The 26310-nt window shown below is 46.7% G+C and overlaps 1 protein-coding gene across 2 annotated transcripts in view; it reads right to left on the bottom strand.

Moving 5' to 3' along the window:
• Nucleotides 1-23312, bottom strand: part of LIMK2 (LIM domain kinase 2) — a 53198-nt gene extending 29886 nt beyond the window's left edge. For both annotated transcript variants that reach the window (XM_036993227.2, XM_036993229.2), the window contains exons 1-2: nucleotides 23177-23312; nucleotides 12816-12915 (exon numbers count right to left, since the gene is read on the bottom strand). In XM_036993227.2, the coding sequence (XP_036849122.1) occupies nucleotides 12816-12915; nucleotides 23177-23192 (116 nt within the window). In that variant the 5' untranslated portion in view covers nucleotides 23193-23312. The remainder of the gene's footprint in view (nucleotides 1-12815; nucleotides 12916-23176) is intronic.
• Nucleotides 23313-26310: the final 2998 nt, after the last annotated feature.

Genomic DNA, 26310 nt, shown 5'->3' with positions numbered 1-26310 from the left:
AGGACTCCAACCGGGGAAGGGAGCTCCTGGGCACTCCCCAGCTTCTGAATCTTGAAAGGTGAGCATTACCGCGCCCACTGACTGAACGTTCACCCTGCCTCTGCTCTGTCTCTCTTCCAATTCACTTTCCATACTCCAGCAGCAGTCATCTTTCTAAAACAGAGCCCTAGGAATTCCACTGATAGAAATTTTGCCTAGAGAAATATTCTTATGAATTTGGCAGGACATGTACCCAGCATTGTCTAATACTAAAAGATTAGGAGCAGTCCGTGTGCCCATCGATAGTGGTCTGAACAATTCTACACCCAAACAACAGAATATATGCAGCTGTTACAAACAATGAAGTAGATCGTAGTGCTGCAACAGAAACTGTCCTGGATCGGGTCCTACATGAAAAATTCAAGTTCAAAAAGATGAACCCAGGTCTCAGAGAGGCTGTACAATACATTCCCATTGTTCAAAAGTCTATGTGCATAACCCTCAGAGAACAGCAGAAAGACCCCACCACACTGTTATCAGTTTCTCCTTTTGTGTAGCGAGATACATAGAAGCAGGGTTGAAACAGCATTCATTTTCTACCATTTTGATGTTTTTTACATTTTCTTCCTTATACTTAAGTACTGCTTTTTAAAATGATAAATGAATAACAGCAAAATGAACCCCACAATTTAGAGCAAACATTCTCCCACGTTTTTCCTAGTGCTCTCGCCCAAAGGCAAAGCCTGCTTGGGTGCCTGCCCTTTGGACCTCTGTCTCTTCAGCTTCCCCATCTGGGTCACAACTCTGGCCACCTCAAGCCCCCACTGCACTTCCTGACCTGGCCACAAAGGTTCTTTCCGGAAGTCCCCATGCCTGTGCTCTCTTAGTTCCTTCTGCAGCCTCCTACATCTCCAGCTGGTGACTATCTCCTCCTTTTTCCAGGTCCAGCTCCCACAGAGTACTCAATCTCCTCTGGGAAGAGTTGCGCTGATGTGTCCCCAGGCACATCACACAGCCCCTATCTACCTACGGCCAGATCAAACTATGTAAGGCCCACACCAGCTGTCCACAAATGCCCAGTAAATAAACATGATGCAGGAATCCCATTATGAGCCACTATAGTACTAGAATGGTGATGGTAACTCATATTCATAAAGCATTTTCAGTTTGCAAAGGGCTTTTAATCTAGCTTAGTCACTGCCAACAACCTCATGAGGAGTACCTGCAGTATAGGCAGGGCAAAGCCCAGAGATGTTAGGTAACTCATGCAAAGCTACTGCTGGGAAGTGCAAGACCGAGATTAAAATCTGGATCTGCTGACCCCAAATCCCATGCCCCTTCCTCCACATGAGCCCTAGGAAGGCATTCAGGAATCCTGACTTGCCAATAGAGGGCTCCAAACTGCTGAGTATGTTGAACTGCATCTGACTTTTCTAGATTTCCTGTCCACATTTTTACTATCAGGATATCGTGGTAGAGTTGGTCAGGTGCCTTATGGAAATCAAGAGGGAACCTCATGACTAGCCACCCAGTGAAAACATGAAGTCAAGTCTCATTAGTCAGACAAATTCACTACTGCTGAATCCTAATGATCAGCATCTTTTTGTGATGGAGTCAAGTCAAAGGATTGTAAGTTTACTTTTTTCCAGGATCTCCTTTTCGTCCTTTTTGAGAATTGGGCCAGTTAGCCATATCCATTTTTATTTCAGTACTAGATCCCTAGTGCCTCATATATAGCAAGTATGGAACAAACAATCATATCAGGATTTTCAACCCCATTCTCCAAGGTTTCTCAAAAGTTACTAATAGTAGTTCCATTACTGTGCCAGTAAGGTTTCTTTCTTTCTTTTTTTTTTTCAGTATATTGGAAGTAATTTTTCTAGTCTGAAAATCTAAACACATTTCATGTGACTGGGTGCCCCTCATACATCTTGGGCTTCCCGTCATCCCTTCCAGTTTCAAGCTCATGAGCTGTGAAACAGGCATTGGACTAAATCTCTAAGGTTCTGTCTGAATTCCCGTGATACTTAAGATGGATGCCAAAGATCGCCTTTTGCCTGGTGTTTGTTAATGTGACACCACACTTCAAAAGTCGTGGATACTTAGCTCCCAGTCTGCTGATCACTGCCTGAGTTCCACGAGCCAGGCGCTGAGGTGGGCTTGCTCACGTATGCTTTCATTTATCATTCTCACAACTTTGCGAGGTTGGGGCTGTCATCTCCTTTTCACACACTAGGAAATGAGACCCACGGGGACGGCTGTTGTTCAAGGCACAAGCCTAGGAATTGGCAGAGCTCAGATTTAATGCAAGTCTTTGGATTTCAAGTCCAAGGCGCTAAAGTTGCCTCTAATAACTCTTTTATGGTTGCTATTTGATTTATTTTCCAAAAGTAGGGCTGAAAGAACAGCATCATCAGACTCTCCTGGGCAGCTTGTTGAAAAGGAAGATTCCTGGGATTTACCCCAAGCCTGCATGTAAGAATCCCTGAGACAGGCCCAAGAATCTGCATTTTAAACAAACCCCAGTGTATCTGATGCTTACCAAAGGCTGAAACCATGACTTTGCTCTTTCCTATGTGCTCTTCTGCTTGATTTCACTCTTTCCTCACACTAACTCTGTGAGGCAGGCAGGAACAGATGACTTTTATCCCTTTGCTATAAATGAGGAAATGACTGTAAGACAGGTTGTTCACCTTATTCTGGATGCAGCTTAATAAATGTTTGGTGGTTGACATTTTGTAAAGCCTTGGCTCACTGGGACTCACCTTCCTGGTGCCGTTCTGACTCATCTGTAACCCCACAGTAGCTGCCTCTCTCTTTCCCTCAGTGACACACAGTAGCAGTGCTCAGGGTATGGTGGGGAAAGATGACTCTAGAATATCGGGTCATCTCATGAAAAGGCCACCTTTGAAACTGAAATAAGTTAAAAACAAATACACAAACAAAACACAAGGGCTGACATTAGCCAACTTCAGAAACAAATGGACTGCTGCCAGTCCTGCTGCTGATGGGGGCAGACCTCTGGCCTCGTCAGGATCACAAGAGAGCGGCCTCAGGAAGGCATGACCACACCACGACTGGCACACAGAAGAAAACTACCCTCATACAAATCTGGCAAGAATTTGAGGACCTTGAAGGTACTCAGAGGTTCTTCCCAGTAATGGTAAGAAGGGTGGAGAAAGACAATCTGTTAGCACCCCTTCAGCACAGCCCAAGGGAAGAGGGAGCCCAGCTCTTGAAGGGAAACTACAAGGCAAGCCGGGACAGTGGGCTGCCACAGTGGGCCTAGCTTTGATGGTTCTGAGCTTTGGAATGACATTCACAGACAGTGATCTTATTCCATGCTCCCACTTCAAAAGAAAAGCCTTTTCCTTGTAGATTAAAACGGAGCAAAGAGATGGTGATGATGCATACTGAAAGTGTTCACGGGACTGAAAGTGAACACTTTATCCAAGTGTTCACGGGAAGGGTGGTCTTTTGCCCAATAAGCACTGAGTACCACTGTGTTTCTAGGTACACTGCTAAGCTCTGGGATACAAAGGAACTAGGTAGGGATCCAGACTTGGAGAATTCCATATTCCAGGAATGATGTTAGATGTGTCAAAAAATACCAACAGGGCTATAAATTGAGGTCTGAGCAGAATAACAAAGAGGGAGAAAAGTCTCCTTTGATTGGTGGGGAGGGTTGAGGGTAGATTTGGGGAGGCTTCTCCATGGAGGACAAGATGTACTGGCTGATCGCCAGGCATGCAAGAGGCATTCAAGCCTGAAGAAACAACATGTGCAAAAGCACTGAGGCATAACAGTCTGGTCCGTAAGCTGCAGTGCAGGGCATGTGTGAAGAGTGATCAGAGAGGGGGCTGGGATGAAGGGAGCAGGGGCAGATCACCAAGAGCCAGGCCTGCCAAGTGGAAGAGTCAGTCATAGGCAGAGGTATGTAAGCAAGCAGAGGATTCCAACTGGCAGAACATGAAGCCTGAAACACCAAAGAGCGTGCTGGTCTTTAATTGCCAGTTTGTCTCCCTGAGTGGGCATTTCTGCTTCAAGTCCACAGCAGGTTATGTGTATGTCCACGTGAAGTCTGCTAGCCAACTACTGTTCACTAACAGCAGACTATGGCTTCATTCTCAGGACACGTCTCTCCCAAGTTAGGCATTTTAACAGCTAAGATTTGCTGCTATGGACTGTAAGCACATAAGAATGGGGTCACAACCCTTGTAGATAATCATTCATTGTTGCTCCATGATACTAATATTAGAGAATTGCATTGTCAACATTCAGTATCAAATGCTATGTTTACATAAACATTCTGTTCCTGGCTGCACTGGGAAAAAAATGCTTTGGATACATCAACAAATCTCCAGGCAATCCCAGGAGAAGAGGCCTAGCCTGGCAGAGGAGACCTGAAAATTTGACAGATCACCTGTGTGATCTGAGGAAAACCATTATACCTCCCCTGCCTCCTCTGTGAAAGGAAGGAGTTGGTGAGCAAAAAACCCCACAGTGAAGGGAGCCATGAGGAAGCAGTTGTAGTCAGAGGAAGGTGGCTGGCTGACCACTCAGACCTCTCCAAGCTAGTGCCTCCTTGGTGAATGACCCTAATCCAGGACTAACTTTTAGCCTTTTGGGTACAGGACTTTATAGTATGCAGAGAGGTGCAGACATTCTAAGATGGTTCTATTCTAACCATTTATCAACCTCACACTGTCCACTTACGAATTAACAGTTGAAATCAGAACACCCATATGCCCTGTACAAGTACTATCCCCAGATCTTTATTGCTATCAGGAATCCCAGGAAGCTGAATTAGGCATGAAAGTTGCTCTGTGAGCATGGACTTAAAATAAAGAGAAATTAGTAGCCATGGAGGCAAATTTCATTCTGGCCATAGTGAGCCGGCAAAACCAGCCCTGCCTGAAGCAAAGAACCTCCTTCTGGGGACAAACCACGTTCAGGATCTATATCTGGGCACACTACTAGTTTTGTCTCCCTGACTTCTCACTTTCTATTTCACTGCTGCTACTCATTATTTCACTGGTTTTTAAACTAATTTTTATGGAAAAAAATCATTACTTTCTTAGATATATAACAATCACCAATTCACATATTATTCAGCCCTGGGAGGTATTTGGCTCCCTAGTAACCAAAAACAAGTGGCTAACACGAACATGCAAGGCCCTGTTCCCGCTCCGTGCTACCCACGACCTCACTCATTCATCTCTCACTACACCGCTAGGAGGTAGGCAGTGGGTCAGTATCTCCACTTTACAGATGAGGAAATGAAGCAAAGAAAGGGTAAGTGACTTGCCCAAGGCACAGAGCTGATGAATGGCAGAACCAGGGTTTGAACCCAAGCAATCTGGTTCCAGAGTCTGTGCTCTTTACTACCACACAATACCCACTCTCCTTACATGTAGATCTAATCAGATTAACTCCCAGGGGACAAACTTTGTTTCCAGGTTCTTGGGCAATCACCAACCTAGCCACTCCCTCCCCTCCATAAATCATCCTTAAGTAGAAGATGTTATGTGAGCATTCCATTTTTTCCAGTCTATACAGAATGGTCATTTTTAGCTAATGCCATCCTTCAAAGGTTGCTAAAATTAAAAAAACAAATAAATAAAAAAGATTTAGGATTAGAATTGAGATTTGTCAGATTTCAGGACAATCCATAATTGGTTTGGGCTGGAGTAACGGAACTCATTCTTCTTCTACTGCCTCTCTAGGGCCTTGTTCCCGCCTGGATTGTACCTACAGAGGAACACAGCTCAAGCCCTGCTGCTGCCTCTCTTTGAGGGCAGAAGACAAAAGCTTCAACTTCTTACCTTGACACTTGCAGGCAATTTCCCAAAACAACCCAATGTCCAGAACCAATTCTTCCCTGCCATTTACAGTAACTGCAGCCACAGTGGCTGTTAAGGGAAGGATGTGGGGAAGGGGAAGGGCAGGGAAAGGCCACGCTTACATCAGACTTCTGGGTCACCCCTGGCAATTCATTCAACAAATATCCCCTCCCCGGCCACCAATGTGCTCAGTGGTGACACAATGAGGGGCAAAATGCCCCATGGTCCCTGACCAAGTTAATGCTTACAGAATATTAGAGATCTCAGAATGTCACTAAGGAGATGATCAAATGAATAAATGTGAAATTAAAACTGCACAAAAAGCTTCAGAGGGAAGGTCTATGAAAGCATAAACAAGGGTCATGACCTAGTCTATAACTTATTTCCCTGAGACATCCTTAAAGATATGAAAGATGAGGAGGAGTTCGTTAGGTCAAAAGAACATTCCAGCCAGAAGGAACTGCGGGAACAAAGGCCTTGTCAGAGGGAAGAAGGGTGTGTTTCGGATCCTGTGAAGAGCAGTGAGGCTGAAGTGGAGAGAGGAGGCGGCTGTGGGGAGAGGCCAGGCCATGGTGGTGCAGGAGGCAGCTCTGTAGGCCACTGTCTGGCCAATGGGTCTCCGCCCCGAGCAAGTTCACTATGGATTCAATGTGATCAAAGAAATGACAGTAGAACGTTCTTGGGGTGAAAGGGTTATACCCAACTTTATTCCCATGGTGGCAGGTCAATCACTAAAATCTTGTCCACTCAGAGTGAGTCTGCAGGCAGCAAGCCAGTCTCTGCCTCTGGGCCTCTCTGTCCACACAGCCGTCCTCTGGGCCTCTGTCCTTGGCCCTCCTGCAGCCTTGCAGCTGTGCCACCATGTTGCCCAGAGCACTGGGCAGGGCTCTTTATATAGAGTCAATAACAATGCATTGCCCACATGTGTGCAGTGAGCTAGCCAAACAGGGCCAGGTGAGAATCCTGGCCACAGGAACTTTCATTTTATCCACAGCCACATTAAGACTTTGGCCTTTATCCAAGAACCTTGGAAAGTAGTGTAAGTGTATAAGGACAGAGATGACAGAGTGTGACATGGTCAGTTTCTTTTTTTAAAGATCACTCCCTCTGGCTGCCTTGGGAGAATGGACTGCGGGGGTGCAGAGTGACTAGACCATCAGATGACCTCCGCGGTCCTCCAGGTGAGAAATGGTGGTAGCCTAGGACAGGGTGGTGGTAGGGGAAATGAAAAGAAATGGATGCATTCAAAGTATAATCTGGAGATAAAACCGACAGGCTTGGATATGGAGGATGAGAGAGGAGTTATCAAGAAGGAACCCCATGTTCTGACTTGGGCAGCAGGCAGGTGGTAGTGTCATTCAACGCGACAGTTTACAGTGGGAAGAGGAGACAGTTTTGGGGGAAGACTGAAACTCCAGCTGGGTCTGAGATGCCTGGAAGAGATTAAAACAGACATGTGAAGTTGACAATAGGATAGACAGGTCCAGAGCTCAGTGGAGAAACTGATTTCAGGGTCATCAGTTTGTGAAGATCAACAAAAGCCACAGGTGTGGGGGAGGCTGACTAGGGAGAAAACAGTGCACACCTGGAGGAATGGCAACATTGCAGAGCTGGAGAGACGATAAGCAACCTGGAAGGACCAGAGAAGTAGGGGAAAACCAGGAGAGTGTGGGATGTCATGGAAACCAAGGGAAGGGAATGTTTCAAGAGTGACAGACCCTGATAATAAATGCGAACATCTGTTAAGTCCTAATTATATCCAGGTACTGTGCCAAGGGCTCCGATACGTGATCAGACTTAATCTGCACAACCACCTTCTGAGGTGGGAATCATTTCATTTCCCCCTTGTAGATGAGAAATCTGTGGCCAAGAAAGCTGAGCCACTGACTTAAGGTCAGCAGACTCCTGAGAATCGGATATGGAAACTTAAGCAGCCTAATTCCAAACCCTGATTCACTTTTCCCTACTACCTCTACTGCAGTCTGGGGAATCTACGTGAGATGAAGACTGAGGAGTGGCCAGGGGGACTGATGAGGCTGTCCTCTGGAACATGACTGAGAGAACATTTCAGGGGAAAGCCAGACTAGAGCCTACCCTTAGGAATGGTCCACGTTACCTCTGGTTTTTTTTAGCTGTCTGAGGGAGCCAGTTAGGAGACCAAGGCAGCATGTCAAATCTGTATCCCCAGCAGCACCTAATTTGGTGCCTTTAAGATAGCAGATGATGCTCACAATCACAGTGCACAGCTAATGCAAGCAGCACAATGTCTCCATGCGCTGCTTGCTGCTGACCCCCCACACTACGCCGTTCTGAGGTCTCGAGAGTGCCTTCTTGCCCATGGCCTCCTTGGTCCCCACTACCTCGTGAGCCAGGTCACTGTGACCACGTTTTACAGAGAAAAAACTGAGGTGCACAGTGGAGTAAGAACTTGCCCATGGTTCCATAGCTAGCTTGGCTCAGCTTAGACTCAACTCCAAGTGGAGCCAGGGAGACCTAAAGTCAAACGACAGCTGTGTGTGACTCTGGGCAAGTTCCTCTGCCATTTCAGGCCTTCCTGTTTTACTATAAAACGGGGTTGCATGGTTACCGTGAGGGTTCAATCAGGTAACCTAGGTGAAACTCCCAATACAATGCTTAAATATCAGTGGTCTATCTCTGGCCCCACCCCTACCTCTCTCCATCCCTGCTGACAGCTGCCGTGGGGCTTCTTGGGGTTTGAGTTCTCTCTTCCCTAAGAACAGAGCAGGATTAAGGCACACTGAAGGTCACATACAGCTGGTCAATCCTAGGAAGCCCACTGTGTTCAAGCTGCAGTCCCTTGTTGGGCAGAGGAAGGACCAGGTATTTGTCCTTCCCATCCTCTGTCAGGCAGGCCCCAGCCCCTTGTCCAACAGCCAGCCTTAATGACCTGCTGGCTGGCTGCGTCCTTAGAGATAAACCAGATAAATGAGCAAACTAGAAATTGAAGGCTTCGGTCAATAAACACAGCAACTGTACAATATAGCAGCAGATGGCAGAGTTGCTCCACAGTCTTCTTTACTGGGAGCCAGAGAGACCCAGGAAAATTTTAACTTTTGTTGACACTTGAGAGAGTTCATGAAGTTTTTGAACCAATAACCTTGAATGTTACCTGACGCTAGCAATGTGAGACAGGCAGGGTGAGTATTTTTCCCTGAAGTTTCAGAAGAGGAAATGGCCTCAAGGAGGTATTAAATGGCATGACAATATTCAGGTATACAGCCAGGAGTCAGAATGCCTGGGTTCAATCCCAGCTACGCTACTGACTAGCTTGTGACCATAAGCAAGTAAAATAGGTAAACCAGTACTGCAGCTATTAAGTTGTTGGGAGAATTAACTGAAAAAATTCATGTGAAATGCTTAGGACAGAGTCTGGTGCAAAGTAAGCACTCAACAAATGGTACCTATTACTGTAATTATGATTCTACCACACTTGGTTAGATAGGGGAGCGCAAGAGAAAATGAGCATGGCTCTCAGCATCACAGAAAACTGTCATCAGCCAGCCCATTACTCCTCAGCCTCTGGTCTCTCTGTAATTTCTTCACTGGCCTTCCCTAGAGTCACACATTCAGCAGATATGGCCCATTGCCTGATAAGATGACAACAGTTTTCTATCTGCACCATCCCTTTTCTAGATCATAGGTATTAGAAATCATATCTCAAAAGACACAGCTCAAATAGTTCTATGTTTGTGGTCTTGAGAAAGGAGGTCCCAAACAGTTCCCAGGAGCTTGGAATGGTGGGTTTTCCCCTCTAATGCTGTGAGGAACCAGGTCAAACATGAGAGTCCCAGGTAGGGGCCATAAAGACTAACAGAGGCAGCTCTGCCCTCCTCCTTCAAGCCCTCCTTCTTGGACAAACACTTCTGCCGAGGGTGAAAAGATAACTGTCAGAAAACTTGTCAAGGTTCTTTGGTTTGCCAACCTGCCAGGAGGCGAGGTCACCATTCCTAGCTCCACATTTAACCTCGGCTACAAACCAGGTACAGTCTGGCTGCTTTCCTGGCCTTCCGGCTGAGAGGGAGCCAGTTCCAGAGAGCTTCAGAGAGAGTCTCCCTGGCTTCTAGAACTAACAGCACTGCTCAAGGAAAGAGAAGGCCACAGAGAGTCAGGGTCCAAACAGGCCTTTGCGAGGCTGAGGAGAGGAAGTAGGAGGGCTGGTCAGCCAAGGATCCGGACAGCAGAGGGATCCTGGCCAGGTGCCCACTGCACCAGCACAATTACAGACTAGGTACTTCCCGGACGTTTGTCAGCTGGCCTCCACTGAGGATCCGGCTCGGGTACCTGAGAATATGGTGGAAAGTTATCAGAGGCAGGATTATGGATGTGGTGCACACATGGTGGGAGGGTGGGGTAAAGGGGGGTGAGGGTAGGGGGGTAGTGTAAGGAGAAGGCGAGAGGAGGATTTTGGGCCAAACACCAGCAATTTTTCGGTTCAGTATCCAGCCGCACCCTGTGACTAGGAAAACAAAGGTGTGGGGGCAGGGGAGAAGAAAAGTCATTTCCTTTATTGTAACTGTAGCCCAGCTGGGTAACAGCAAGCCTGGAAGGAAGTCACAAAGAATGAATTTCTTTGGGTAGCATGGAGGGAGGGTCCTGCTTCCAGCAGGCCCACACCCAGGCACTCTGAATTCACCAGGGAATCACAGATGAGCTGGGGTAGAAGAGACCTTAGAAGACTGTCCAGTCTGATGCCTTGTGCTCCTCAAAACCCAGACTACTTCTGGGGTCAAACACACTCCCTCCCAGCCCTGAAGATGTTCCTACAATTTGGGCCAAAGTCAGACTGGCTCCAAAGCAGCCAGTCTCCCCAAGGGAAATTACAGGCTCCATCTGAGGGCTTCATGTCATCCAGTTTGGGTGGGAAAGCTCAGGAGTCAGGAGATGGGATCCTTCATCAGAGCTAGACTACAGGGTCTTGAGGCAACGGTGTAAACACGAGACTGAACCTAGATGCTCTAATTCCCCCACAGGCATGCTGTTTGGCTTACTTGTGCCAGGGTAGTTCAAAATTAACCTTGATCCCTGAGGCCCCACCTCAGGTGACCAGTGAGTGGGTAACAGGGAAAGCAATATAGCAATGTATGCAGATACATACACACTCATGACATAATATAAAGTGACAGCTACTGATTATTAAGGGTTTTCCTCGTGTCAGGTACTATGCCAGGCACTTTATATGGCTTGTCACATTTAATCCTCCCCCAAAACCTGTGGGATGAGTATTCTTATCCCTATTTTACATATGAGGCACCTGAGGCTCTGAGAAGTCACCTAAGGCCAGTTAGTAAGTTGCAAAGCCAGGATTTGGGAACAGTCTCATTGCATACATAGCCTGCACTCCTATCCATCACAGTAATGTGCCTTACTTTCTGCAAGAATGTATTTGCTCTCTGTCTCTTTCTCTGTTTCTCTCACACACGCACAGAGCTCTCTAGCAATCTAGCATCTGAGCAGACCTACAACTGACCCAACGTCAGTTCTGAGGCCAGCTCTTCTCATCCAAGGTCTGTCTGTCTTTTTGGTCTCGGGCCTCTCATCTGTGATATGTAGTGGTTATATCATATGGTAAGTGGTCCCCCTAGTTCTGAAGTTCTTTAGTTCTAGGAGAATCCAAAAATTCAAAAGATTAGCTTGTTCTACCCTGTCCTGCTTATTTTGGTTAGAAAATGTTCACACAAACAGGAAAAAAAAAAGCAGGAACAACAAGAACACACGGTTAGATGCCAAGGCAAGCCCTGGCCTAGAACTCATGAGGTTCTGAGGCTGCTTGGTAGCTTCAGCTCTAAAATGAATGGGCTCGCCTAAGGCTTTCTCTGCAAGGTCCCGTACAGCTCGGACACTCTGCTCCTAACTTCCTAAAAGGCACAGTGAAGGCAGAATCAACTTTCCTGACGGTAAAAGGAGGAGCAACAAAGGCAATTCAATCCACAGAGAAGACTGGGGAGCTCTGAGTCAGAGCTGAAAGGGCAGAAAAATGCTGGTTCCTCTCCAAACCTTCTAGAGGCCACAGCTTTCCAGGCCAACCCCCACGTAGTTCCTGGGCAGAGGCAAGTGCTTAAAGGTCACTTAAATTACTTGGTATCAGCACCAGGGAGTGCTTGACAACAAGAGCTGTGTGTGGGAGCTGGAATCTACAGCACATGGTGCCTGTCCACAGTCTCTCATTCAGAGGATATGAACACAGCTCTGCCGCCGCAGACCATAGGGGCCACACATGCCCACCCAGCCTCCGATGTGGAATGACTGTAGGCCAGGCACTGGTTTATGTTATGGAGAATGAAAAGACAAGCTCCCACTCTTGAGGATTCCAATCTCACAGGGGAAAGGAAAAGCCATTCAGTGGGTGCCTACCATGCGCTGGGCCCTTGGTATATTTGATTTTACTCAGTTTTAACAAGTCTATGAGATAAATTCTTAACATCCATATTTTCCTGATGAGGAAACTGGGCCTCAGACAGCAGGAACAAATCTGACCTTAAAGTCTGTATTATATTCAAGGAACCAAGCTGCCTCCAAACAATTATCCACGAGCTCTAATGAAGTTAGTAAAAAAAACGGGAAGCTCAGGAGGTAACCCTGTGGTGAAGAGGTGGCTTTGCCAACTGCATTAAAAACAACCCTTGAGGCACCTGCAGAATCAGCAGTGAGGGAATGTCTCTCTTTCTGGGCCTTAGTTTCCTCACCTATATAGTGAGGGTGCTGGGGCACCGTGGGGAGAGCTCCTCCTATCCCCCCACCCCACCTCTAGTTGCACCTGGCCATTCAGCGGCTCTTCCACTTTCACCCAGTGTTGGAGGGCCAGCCACACCTGATGTTTGCTCATGTGCTCTTCTGTGGCACATCCCACCCCCATCCCCTCACCCACACTGAAATGGAGACTCTCAAGTCAGAAGATTGTTTTTGTATTTTCCAAAATACCAAATAGTGCCTGGCCTGTAGTGCACTGGCAAAGACGGGGACAGACCCACTTACCGGAAGCAAGAGCTGTGCCAGGCTTCGTTGACAGTCCTGTACAACCTCTGGCTTGGAGCAACTTGGTCCCCACAGCCCCGACATCTCCAGGCATCTTCACCTGCACACAAAATCAAGCGGTTCAGAGGCCCGAAGCAGCAGGGGGCACAGGGACAGGATTCCTACTGCCTAGAGTAAGATTGAGCTAACAGACTTGTACTGAAAGGGCTGGGCCAGGGCTCCACTAGGGGCACCATTCCCTCCTCCACAAGGTCTCTGGCAAGCATCGGCCCAGCCTGCTGATCAGCTCAGGGACAGGGAATTTATGGCCTCAAAAGCAGTCTCGTTCCATTTTTTAGAAATGGCTCTGATTGTTCATTTTCCACTGACACAAAACCTGACTTCTAGAACTTTCAGCTCTTGCTTATTACAGCTCTGAGCAGACAGAATGAGTAAGCTCTTTTTCTTTTCAGTGTCAGCCTTTCCTATGGGTGTTCCCAGCTGATACCGAGAAACTTCTCCTCTCTAGGTTGAAGATGTTACTGCCTTTTCCTATTCCTCAAAAGCCCTGGTTGTGCAGATCTCCCATCACCTAGTCTAAGAGCTCACCCGACCAACATCGTGGGCTCTCCCCAAGATCTATGTTGGAGACCGCTGGATGACATTACCCCTGCTCGCCAATGAGCAAATCAGTGGAAAAGAAAAAGAAACCGTCTTCCATGTTGTGACTTTTCATTTAGGTGTTATTTCAGAAGTGGAAGCAGAGTGCTATTTTAGTACAGAGGAAGACATTACAGGTGTAAAGGGAAGAAGCAGACATTTAATGAACACCTCCTATATGCCAAGAACACTGTTAGGTGCTCTCACAGACCCAATTTCATTTAATTCTCAGAACAATCCCGTGAGACAGGTATTATGCTCATTTAGCAGAGGAAAGAACTGGAACTTGGGGCCAGGGGTGACAGCCCAAGTTAATCTAGCATTCCAATGCATAATTCATGTCTGGCTCACTCTAAAGCCCATGTTCTTTCTACTCTGCCATGGTAATTCCTGCTCACTCCATTTAGGGGAACCAGGAAAGTCTTTGTAAAGGGGAAGCCAACACTGGAGCTGAGCCTTGAAGGATGGGGAAGATTTACTTTACAAAAGGCTGAGAAAGAATGGGGAAGGGCTGTGTAGCATGGGCAACAGCACAGAGCCGGTCCATGTCTCCCCAAAAGGGACAAAACACAACATTCCTGGTGTGGCTCAGATGCCAACTTCTTGAAATAAAGAAGGCAGCTGAGATCAAACTGTGGTACCTGATTCAGCCCTAGAAAGCAGGACAAGGTTGTTACAAGACTTCCTTGTGTGCTCCGTGTATGCAGCTTTGTTCTCTCTGGGTAACTCCAGACTGCCACAGGCACAGTGACAGTCACCGAACCCTGTTTCACAGGCACAGGGGCCATGAATAGACAATGCACATTCCCGGCAGTTCAAGATTGTTCAGCAGCATCCTGGGGCAACCAGGGCACAGACAGCTGCCTTCATACCCCCGAGGGGAGTTAAGCATGCTGGCAGGCGGCTTTAATAACTTGACCCACCTGCTCCTCCTCCTCTCTAGTCCACAGAAAGAGGACATATATGCCCAGTGCCTCCTCATCTAAAATTCTCGGATTCTCAAGAGGGGCCTTTTTCATTTTGGGGTGGTAGTGGCCAGAGAGGCCGGCACCCTCCCAAACTCCAAGGCAGAAAATCTAACAGACTTACTCAGACTGGGTTATGGACCGTGGGTGAGACAATGAGTTAGTGAGAGGGTTTTCAATGAATGCAGCCATCCAAATGAATCTTCCAAGTTCTGGAGGTACTGGTTTGAGACATTTTTGGAACTCTCACACGGAAGGGCTTTCAGAGTCAGTTCGTGAACTGCTGTGCCCCATTCCTAGCAAATCTCATTATTTTTAGCCGCACCTTATTTCCTGTTTTGACTTAACCCAAAAGGAACAATCTCTAACCTGACCACCCACTTAGCAATTCAACATCTTGGCTCTGAATGACTTCTGGTTATTTCCAAAATTCAGAAAGGATCAGGACTTTTCACTATGAGGACATTCGAGATAACCTGTTATTGCCACATCTTCCTGAACTTCCCCTGCTTTCTCTGGTCTTCAGAAACTCCAAGCCATTCAACCAACACTTATTTAGCATCTGCTCTGTTCTAGGTACTTGGCACAAAATTAAGACCTCTACTCCTTTCTCTCATATCCACCGTCCAAATGTATCTCCAATCCTTCCCTGTCCTTGACTGCAGTCCAAATACAGGTCTTTGGTTTCTTTTCCTGTCTGCTACACAAATCTTTATTAGCTCACTCAGACTCCCCAGTGTCTATGGAACAAAGCCTCAACTGTTCAGCACGGCACTGCTGTCTGGAATCTATTCTACCCCATCGCTCAGAAGACGTGCACTTGCAGTTATCGCCCCCACCACTCCCTTCCCTACAGGCTCCTCCCAATTATCATTTAAGTAAGTTCACGTCTTCCCATTTAAAAAAATCTGGACCACATTTTCTTCTCTAGCAACCACCCTCTCCATTCCCCTTCACAGCCACACATATTAAAACATTGTCTACACGTCACTGCTGTCATTTCCTCAGTCCCCACTTACTGCATAATCCACCGCAATCTGACTTCCACTCCTACCATTTCTCTGAAACTGTCTTACCAAGGGCAACAGCGACTGCTTATTGCTAAATTCAGTGGACACGCTTCAGTCATTCTTTCAGCAAACACTACATGCCAAGTAACACTGTACTGTGGAAAGAGCAGCAAATGAGAGACACTAAACACAGAGCAGATATTAAACAAAAACATAATTATTTTAATTATAATTGGGGCAAGTGGTATGTAGGAGACATCAAATTCATAAGTAGGAAAATGGGGATGGGATAGGGCAAACAAGTATTTCTTAAGGAAGTAATTTTCAAGCTGAGCTCTAAAGGATGAATATAAATTAACCAGGCAAAAAAGAGGGAAGGATGACACTGGAGATTGGGATGGGGCAGGCATGTGCAAAGGTCCTGAGGCAGGAATGCAAACTCCTCACCCATCATTAAGGTTGGCTACTATCAGCTTCAAAGGACTAGCGGAATCAAGACTAGTCCTGGCCCACTACAGTCCCTTCACAAGGTATTAAATAACCTTAATCTCTCATATCATCTCTTACAAAGTCACCAGTCACATCTTGATCAATTTTTTATTCCTGCCACACACTCATATTCCTGCATCCTAACATTCATACCTCAAGCTATTTTGTGTTTAAGATACTTTACTCACCTTTTTTCTTAACCGAACTTCTATCTTCCCTTGATGGCCCCCACAAAGGCAAGTAGCATTTGTTTCACTTTGTCTGTATCTTTTTCATATCATTTGCTCTGTAATTACAGTGTTATGTTTCTGTCTCTTTTAGTCCCTCCCTCTCTGTCCTCCCTCCCTCCCCCAGCTCTAAGGGGCAAAGATTGCATCTTGCTCATCTTCCAATCTCTAGGGCCTAGCATAAAGCCTGGTGCAGAACAGACACTCCTTTGTGTGGCGAATCCAACTGAAAAGCCGAATCCAACTGCCAACTATAAAGGTAATTTCCAAATACTGGTTCCAACAGTCAGCAGGGATGATTCCACTGGAAGAAGTGTTCAGGCTCCCAGGGCAACTACCTACAGGTAAGGTCACATGTAGGTGCACAGGCCTCAGATTGTTGTACATTTCACACTGTTTTTCTGTGAGAAAGCACCTGAGCAAGGATATTCACCAAGAGCCTTCAGCATCCCAAGCCCATTCTTCAAAAGACTATTCTAGCTTCTTCATTCAGCTCCCTTACAGCCCTGTAAATCGATGATCCTCTCTTACAACCTTTATTCTAAAAACTGTGAGAGAAATGTAATAATACAAAGTCTTGGACATTTCTGTGGGGCCCAGTGGAAGACCAATCCAGAGTCTGGTCTGCCCGGGAAATTCCTCCTCTAGGAAAATACCTCATTGTACCAGGCTGTTCACCTTTTCCCTCTGCAGAGTTATCTCATATCTGCAGACTTATCAAGCATGGCTACTGATTGTCAGAGTCCAGAAAGGGAACTTAATCAAGTAAATGTCCCCAGCAGTCTCAAACAATAAGGGGCCCTTATCAGGTGTGTGATAATCAGAAAACTATGCCTTCACAATTATTACTGGACGTTGTTGCTTTTCAGAATTGGTAGATGTGCAAGCAAACAAGATGAGAACTGTAACAATGGCTCATTACAAGGCTTCTCATCTTCAGGATCTTTTGAATCCTAGTATAAAATCTACTCAGTTTATATACCTTTCTCTCTCCCCACTTACTGCTCAGTGACTTGACCCCCCCCCAAATAATCTGTGAATCCAACGGGCCAGGCCAGACGGCAGTATGGGCGTTTAAAAATCATCTCCTCTAACCCAACCCTTTCATTTTCTTGAAAGAAAAATGGGCTTGGAGGAGAATCAAGTTTCCGGACCATTTGAAAGCTGGTCCAGGAGGGGAACAAACCCAAGTTCTGAACTACCAGACCAACTGCATTTTTTTTAATCCAATGCAGCCTCAGGTAAATTGAGACTTGCTCGAGACTATAGTTATTCAGCAGAAGGGCTCAGCCTGGTACCCCAGCTCAGAGCCAGTGCATTTCCCACAAAACACTAACATTCACCTTAATCTTGGTCCAAGAGCTAGGTTTCTGCAGAGTAGTTCTTTTTAGACTAGAAAGTGGTGAGACATCCTCAAGTGCTGAGTGCTCACAAGACCATAAAACCTCACTTGAACCAACATGCGCAGATCCTATCCTGTCATTTGAGAAAAATCTCTGATGCTTCTCATGTTCCACTGGACAATGAGAACCGGGAACAAAACCCAGCCAATTGAGGCAGCACAAAACAACAAGTACGGTACCCACTGTGCCCCCTGGGAACTGGCAGGTCAGGTGCATGAATCTCACTTGCTCTGGGATAAAGCAGGAAGCAGAGAGGGGCCAGGCAGCAACTGGTGAGGAACAGTGGAGAGAAAAGATCACACTTTAATGAAGTGACTATCAACAAGACTAACAATAATGATTAATGTTCCTCTAGATATTCTACCAAAGGGTTTTTCTCCTCACTAGCTTACCAAATATTACCAAAGGGAGTGTCTAAAGAAAAACGATTAGATGATTTTTAAAGGAGCTTCTGGACTTGCCTGGACCTTAGATTCTTCCTTCATAAAAAGAGGGATCAAAGTACTCCTTCTAGCTCTGAGAGCCAAATCAGGACTCCTCATTTTTCAGGTTAAGACACAGACACAGGCATTTCTGAAGATTCATTCTTGCAGTTCTCATCTACCCGTTACTTTATTAGGAAAAATGATTAAGGGTCAAGCAGAAGAACTGGAATTAGACTGGCTTTGAAACCTGGCTATGTGTCCTTGGGCAAATTATTTTACCTCTCTGAGCTTGTCTCTTAATCTTTAAAAAGAGAGTTAATACCACAGCACCTACCTTATAGGATTACCAAAAGGATTAAGAGAAATAGTATATGTAAAAGTACCTCCCTCAGTGCCTGGCACTTAGTTGACAACCAAACTCCTTTTCTTGTTTCTTTTCCGGGTATCTAGGGGGTTGGCCAGGGAAAAGGTTGACCTGAATACACTGACCTCTAAAATCTTAAGGGAACGTTTCAAAACAAATTCAGCAAATAACTTCTAGGTGCCCATGTGCAAGATGCAGATGAGGCCATGAACTGCTGGGGCCCTTGGAGTACTCACTGGGCTATGAGGGACAAGGATATGTACAGAAATAACACGTGTCAGAGAAGGACAAACCAGGGGCTGGGGGTAGGGCAAGCTTGGCAGAGTAATAAGATACACTTGGTAGAGAAACAAATGAGATAATGGTTCCTGTGGCTTTTGGTACTCAGGTTTTCGCTTCTAACTGTAAGTTTACTTAGCTGTGAATGAGTAGGAATTTACTTACCTGGGGGAAAGCCTACAAAGAATCTCTTTAAGAACTGGTTAACCAATTCGTAAATCCCAAGAGAACAGTTCTCTACCCAGTGTCAATGATAGGGTAAAAAACTCCAACTACTTGGAGTCTAATGTGCCAGTGCCCTAAGCATTATGCAAGCATGAACTGACTGAATATAAAGATCTCTTAAGAGAAGGATACTACTGAGGGACTATTATTGTTCCCATTTTATGGAGAGGAAACTGAAATGTTCAACTAACAAGTGCTGGGCTCAAATTAGACCACAGTTCTGCTAACTCCAAAGTCTATGTCTAACTAAATTTTAGACTTTCTTTCTGGAAAAATAAATTACAGACATAAAGACCTGACAAAATAGAATGCCAGGGTGGACACTCAAGGTATACTTTAACAGAACTAGACAACAGTTTCCTGCTCTAGCTACTGTTGGGTCTAAATTAATTGATAAGAGTCTGATTCTTGCTACTGTATAAAGAAAGGTCAAGAGTGAGAAAGAAGATAGACTTTTAAGAAACTGCTACAGCTTTAGATCCTCTCACTGAAGTGCCAAAGTGATGCCCCACTTTGCCCTAATATGACCCTGAACCCTAGCCCTCTCCAGGTTGCACTGATCATAAGCCAGCCCTCGGCTGGGAAACAGCCCCTGCCTCCTGAAGATGCAGAAAATCCACCAGGAATGTGGAAAGCCCAATACAGTCCCTTGAACATGATGGGTTTCTATTTAGCTTTAGAAGTTTTGTGGTCCCCTTGTACCTTATCTTATTCCCTCCATCTAATACCTAGGGCCATCCAAGTCACTGCGTCCTGCACAATATGAGGCATTTCCTCTGGTCGGTGATTTCTACTCCATTCCTACCACTAACACCTCAGCTCAGGGCCCATTACACCCACCTCCAGGCTGGTATCCTTGTTCACCAATTAGCGACAGGTTGGTGTCCAATCTATCCTGCCCACCGAAGCCAGACTGATAGTCTAAAAATAAAATGCCCATATCATGACTCTCCCTGCCTCTAAACCTATGGTCTCTACTGTAGACCAGAAAACCCCACAAGCCTAGCAATAAACTCTCCACAGTTTGGTTTCATCCACTCTGTCAGCCTTACCTTCTCCTTGATATGACTCCCCCACCTCCCAATCCTTGTCTCAATTCACCATCCGTTGTGAAGACCTTGAAACCTCCCCAGCTTGCATCCTATTCCCAGTTTCTTCTTTACCAGGATATTATTCCCCTACTTCCCTTTTAACCTACCTAAGACTTCTCAATTTTCACTTCTTTTAAGAAGCATTGGTAGCCACCCTGGACACCCTGCTATTCTTGAAACATGCCTGGCACGTTCCAGGCTCAGGGCGTTTGCTCGGTCTCTTTTATTCCCTTTGCCTAGAATGTTCTTCCCCCAGATATCCAAAGGGATTACTCCCTTGCTTCATTTCTCTGCTCTGACATCATTAACCAGGGTCAGGGTGGGGGCAGAGGGTTTCCCTGACCTCCTCGGGCTCCTATGTCTTTATGCTACTTTATTTCTCTTCAGAACATCTATCCTTGATATATGATATTCATATATTTATATAACGTCTCTTCTACCAGAACACACACCCCATTAAGGAAGGGATTTGGTCTGCTTTGTTCCCTGCTGTATCCTCCAGGGCCAGAAGTGCTTGGCATATAGTAGGAATGCAATATATATTTGTGGAAGAAACGTATGAATAGAGTTCTTTCCCACCTTTGAAATTCCATATACATGTTTTCATATACAGGCCTTGTAACAGTTTGTTGATTTGTCCATTTTTTTTTCTTAATGATGCTCAATAAATAGTGAACTCAAAAGCACAAACCAATTATTCATTTCCACAAACATTTATTAAGGGCTTACTGTGTGCCAGACCCTGCATGCCTCAAGCAGTCTGGAATACTGGAAAGACCACTCAAGGAGAAACCCTAGGTTAGTCCTGGCTCTACCACCAGTTGAGTAATGGTGGACAAATCCATTTTCCTCCCTGAGCCTCAGTTTCTTCACATGTAAAATTAGAAGAGTTACATATCTCAAGTCTTTCATGGCTCAGAAGCATCTGCTAAAATTTTTATAAGAGGTAAAACTTGGCCAGCCCAGTGCCTTAGACATCACAGGCACTCAGTAAATATTTGATTTATCTGTTGTTGAATCTCCTGTTACACAGAAACCCGAGTTGTCTTGGAACACAGTTTGTATACAAGTAGAAGTTTAAGTCCCACTTCCTTCTTGTGTCCACGGGCAACCTCATTCTGGTGTTGGTGATTAGAGGATGAAGCATGGAATTCGAAGTTGGAACATACGAACCCTGACGACCACTGCTTATTTGGCTATGGAACTTTGCCTGAGTTATTTTTGAGCCTTAGTCACCTCACCCATCAAATGCCATCTTGCACACTGGCCTTCTCTCAGCTCCTCAAAGCATCCATGCCTTCCTACCTCAGGGCTTTTTTATTCTGTTCCCTCTGCCCAGATGTACTTTGTTCTTTCTTTGATGGAGTAACTTCCACTTATCCTCAGGGGTCAGCATAAATATGCCTTTTTTAAGGAAAGTCTTCCCTTATCCCCTCCTCTCATCCGTGGTGCTCTCTTACAGCCTTTATCCCAATTGTTATCTCAATTATTTACAGACCACCTCTAGAACTCTAAGCACCACAAAGGGAAGGACTGTGTCCATTTTGTTCACCACTATACTCCTCAGCACTTGGCCAAGTTCATGGCACAGAAGTACCCAACAAATACATACATTTTTTAAATTACTAAATCATTGATATACAATCTCACGATGGTTTCACATAAACACCACTGTGGTTTCAACATTCACCCATATTATCAAGTCCTCTCTCCCTCTATTGCGGTCACTGTCTAAGCGTAGTAAGATGCTACAGTCATTACTTGTCTTCTCTGTACTGTACGGTCTTCCCCGTGACCTATATTGTGGCTGTGAATTATAGTGCCCCTAATCCCCAACCCCTCCCCTTTGGTAACCACTAGTCCCTTCTAGGTGTCTGTGAGTCTGCTGATATTTTGTTCCTTCAGTTTTGCACCCAACAAATATTCTTATGGAAGAATGTATAAACTAATGCACCTAAAGGCTTTAATGCCTCTAGACAGCTTTTTGATTCACTCAGAGAATCCAGTCAACACTACTGCACTCTAAGATTTTTCACAAGTTTCTGAGAATCAAGGTTCAAGACAGGGAACCTATATTACACAGAGGTGAGAAAAAGTCATTGGAAACCATGAGCTGAAGAACTCTGGAAGCTAAAAAGATAAAAGGAAGAGACATGGAACATTTCTACCCTTAGCCCTCTTTCTCAAGAAGCCTATTATCAAGAATGAGGAGAAAATCTCATGCTCCCACGGTGAGGAAGTGACCCACTGGTGGCCTGGTCCTTGTATTCAGGATGGAGGAAGTGACTGTCCACAGGCTGAAAGGCAGGAAAGGGGTGGGGGGGTGGGGACAGATATGCAGGACAACCTCCCTCCTCCCACCTCTAGAACGCCTCTGGATGCTGACCCTGGTTGACCTAGAAGCTGGGCCACCCACGCAGGTGGCTGGGCCAAACAGGCAACAGAAAATCTCCGGTGCTGGGACCAGGCAAAGGGGGCCAGAAGCTGCAGGGCGGTGTGAGGTGCCTGGGAGGGGGCTGCAGGCCCGGTTAGGCTGAGCCTGAAGCTGTACCGCCCACCCTGGGACAGCTCTTCTTTCCAGGGGTTTGGCCATATTCCTCTCCTGTCGTGTGGGGGGGACCCGGAACCCCAGGGACCTACCTTCACAAGAAAGAATGTTCCAATCTCTCCTTACCCCCAACCGGTGTCCTAATTCCCAAGGGAGCCCCCACTCCCTATTTCCTGCAAAGGGCACCAAGATACACGCGAGAAGCCTTGGGTCCCCTCGGGGAAGTCATACTCTCGTCCATATTCCACAGAAAACCCAGAACCTCGGGTAACTCTCCATCTCCTCATAATTGCCCCGAACCCTGAGGATCCCGCATCCCCCATATTCCACAAAATCTTCAGGCCAAGGGAAACCAGGCCCCTCAGCTTCCTTGGAAAGGGTTTTACTTTGCGGCTCCGGTGATCAGGTCTACAGACAAAGCGGGCCCCCGGGCCGGCCGACACCACTCCCTCCCGGGGCCCTCCCTTGGCCGGACGCCGCCCCACGAGCCCGCCCCTCGCAGCCCTCGGGCTCCGGCCCCCAAGCCCCGAGTCCTACAGCCTCCGGGTCTTCGTGGGGGCTGTGCTCACTCCCCGGATCATCTTGCTAAGCAGCCGGACCCACGGAGGTCCACTCGGCCCGAACCCCCCGAGAGGCCAGAGGCTCCCCTCGGGCGCCGAGATAACGGCGGGGCAGAGCGGGGCAGCCCTTCCTTACCCGCCGGCGTGGCCATGGTCCCGGGGCGCGGAAGTCGGGAGCTCCCGCCGCCGCCTCAGGCGCAGCAGGACCTCAGCCCCGGGCGCCGGCGGGATGCGCCGCCTACGGCGCCCGGGGAGGGCCAAACCGCACCTGGCAGCGGGGCCCGCCCACCGACGCCCCGCCCCCGGGCCCAGGGCCCGCCCCCTGGCTCTCTGCGGCCGCCCCGGCGCCCTCCGGTGCGAGAGGCTCCGTCCACGGGTGCCCGAGCTGGTGGGGCTGGTTCTGCGCAGGCAGGAGGTCTCGACACAGAGGGGTCTCCGCCCATTTTACAGATGGGGGAAGCTGAGGACCAGGGGCACGATTTCAACTACCTCGATGTGGCTCAGCTCGGTGGGCGTTACGCTGGGACGGGAACCCAGGTCTGACTTCCCGTGGAGAGCTCTTCCAACAGAGTGGAATCAAGAATATGAATATGGGAAAGCCAGAGCTCCACAAATAGCTTTGGAGGATGGGGGGCCGAGGGTTTTTAGACGCTTCCAGGAAGCCACTTCTCTGTGCCACACTGAGTAAGTTTACATTCAGTAATCCTTAGCTCAAAAATAATACGGAGGTGATGCAACCAGCATTCCAGGGTCAGATCCTTAGAGAGACAGAGTAGGTATATAAATGAACCCAGCACGCCAAATCTTCTAATTTTTCCAGACAAAACAAAAATCCAGGTGTTTAGGTGAAATTTTCACTTTTTAAAATGTTAACATTCAAAACTTCTAAAATTGCCATGTAGGCCAAAAGAAACACACTTATGGACTTAATTTGCCCTGTGTGTTCCTCTTTGTGAAGGAGAGAGCATGGACAAGGGGTTCAGACTGGTAGCTGGCAGCTGCTAGCTGGCTGAGGGGCCTTGGGAAGGGATTGGGGTCCTGAGTGTCAAAGGGTCGGCTGTATCTGCTGGTCCCTAGGCCCCTCCCATCCGATTCTCTTTGTGCTGGGTCTTTGGCAACTGTCATTTCCTTAGATTAGATTTAGGTCATGGGAAGTGTCTGACCAGGAAGGGATAAGGATGGAGTCCAAGGAAATAGATCATGACGCCCGCCCCCTGCCCCCAACCAAGGACAAAGTTCAACCCAGCTGCCTCTGGTTCCAGCACTTGAGTAAGCAAAGGTGAGCACAGTTCCCTTCCTTGTCCTGATATAGTCCAAACCGGATGCAGGTCAGATTTTTCTCTCCTGGGTGTGCCAGGTGGCTCCTGCTGTTCCGCAGGTGGAGAAAATACTGAGAGGGGCAAGGGGGCGATGTGCCCAACTTCCGGTAATTCCTGGGAAACCTCTTCAGCAGCTGGCTTTACAGGGGCTGAGGAAATCTGTGCTCTGTTTATAGTCACCACAAGATTGTGTATTGAATTGAAGTGACAGAAAACCGCTTTTAATTCCGCCTGACAAGCCACCTCATGGCTAGCAAAAAAGGGAGCTGGGATTTTATTCACTGTGCACTTGGAAAGAGGTTACACTGTATTTTCCCAGACATGTAGGCACTGGCAGCCTTGGAACCAAGACCCCTGGGTGTCTTCCCTCTCCCTCTGCCCCTCCTTTTCTCACTCTTTTCCATTCCATCTTTCCATCCTCCGGCCTCAAGGTCTTCACTAGCAGGAGGTGTCATGGGATAACCAACTCCCCCAGGTTCCTCAGAGGGAAGTTTAGGTAACTGAGAAATGCCAAGATGAAATGTAGAGAATAGCACCCCCTATTGACATACCAAGAGTTATGTTTCCAACATGGACCCAAAGAACATTCCCAAATCACTTGTGAACTCGAGGGGGACTTGAGGGCAGAAAAAGCCTGGGCAGGTAGACCTACTGGGTTTCTAGCACTCAAGTCACCTGTCCACAATTCGATTACCTGACCTTTGCTTGGTCAGTCCTTAAGACCAGATGTTGCTGCCTCACATTCAACTCTCTGGGCCTATAGAAATGAGGTGGACACCGAAAGCCCCCTTAAGGTTCAGGTTCTGCCGTCCTGAGGGAACTGGTCCAGTGGTCGCCAGACAGACCTCAATGTCCTTTCACTTGCTTCAAAATGGGCGTTTGGCCTCTCTCCTCCCTGAATTGTCCCTCCTAAAATGAACTGATTAATCTTCCAAAATTGTTTCTGTCACTTCTCTGCTCAAAAACCTTCCATAGCTCCCTAATGCCAACAAATAAAAGACCAAACCAGGCTTTCATGAGTTACCTACATCTCACCCTGCAACCTTCTCACCCTACTCCCTTCACTCTAGGACTCTGCTTTTTCCTGAACACATTCTACTCTTGTTCCACTCTGCCATTCCTGCAACCACCAGCCATCCGCCCTGTGTTCTCTGTGATTTTGTTGCCCCATTCTAAACTCTTAACACATTACTTCCAGATACCATGTTGCAAACCCTATAGGCTAAATTTGCACTGCCCAGTATGTGGGCTGCACAGCTCCACATGTGGCTATTTAAAATGAAATAGAACTGAAAATTCAGTTCCTCAGTCCACTAGCCACATTTCATGTGCTTGATAGACACATGTGGCTTGTGACTACTGCCTTGGACAGTGCAGATAGAGAACATTATCACTGCAGAAGATCTTATTGAATAGTGCTATTTTGAACAACGACCAGTAAAGGCTGATATCATGACAAAGAGGGACCACCAGACATTATCTGCTCTTGATATGATGCAAGAAGTATGCACTTCCACTTATGATGTATTCTCATAAAAAAAAATCTAGCCTGAACCTGTCTAACCTCTAAATCTACCAATTTACAGGACATACAAGAGTAAGAGGAGCTTGTTAACATCACAGTGATGCAAACAGCAAAACTGAAGCAGTGGGAAACTTGACAGGACAAATTAGCTGGTTTCTTTAAAAAAGAGATGGAAGAGGAACCAATAGATGAACAGAGACTTAACAGACATCTGATAACAATGTATGGATCTGATTTGCATCTCAACAAACTATACGAAGACTGTGACAACTAGGAAAATTTGAGCAACGACTGGATATATGAGAAATTACTGTTAACCTTTTAAGGTATATAAAAACAGTATGTCAGTTGCATTTTTAAAACCCCTTGTAGTTGAGATGTGTATTGAAATACTTAATAAAATATGACTAGGATTTGAAGGAGCTT

The sequence above is a fragment of the Manis javanica genome, chromosome 15 (assembly GCF_040802235.1).
Source record: "Manis javanica isolate MJ-LG chromosome 15, MJ_LKY, whole genome shotgun sequence".
Taxonomy (NCBI): Eukaryota; Metazoa; Chordata; class Mammalia; order Pholidota; family Manidae; genus Manis; species Manis javanica.
The sequence above is the reverse complement of the archived record's forward strand: the minus strand, read 5'-3'. Positions and strand labels throughout refer to the sequence as shown.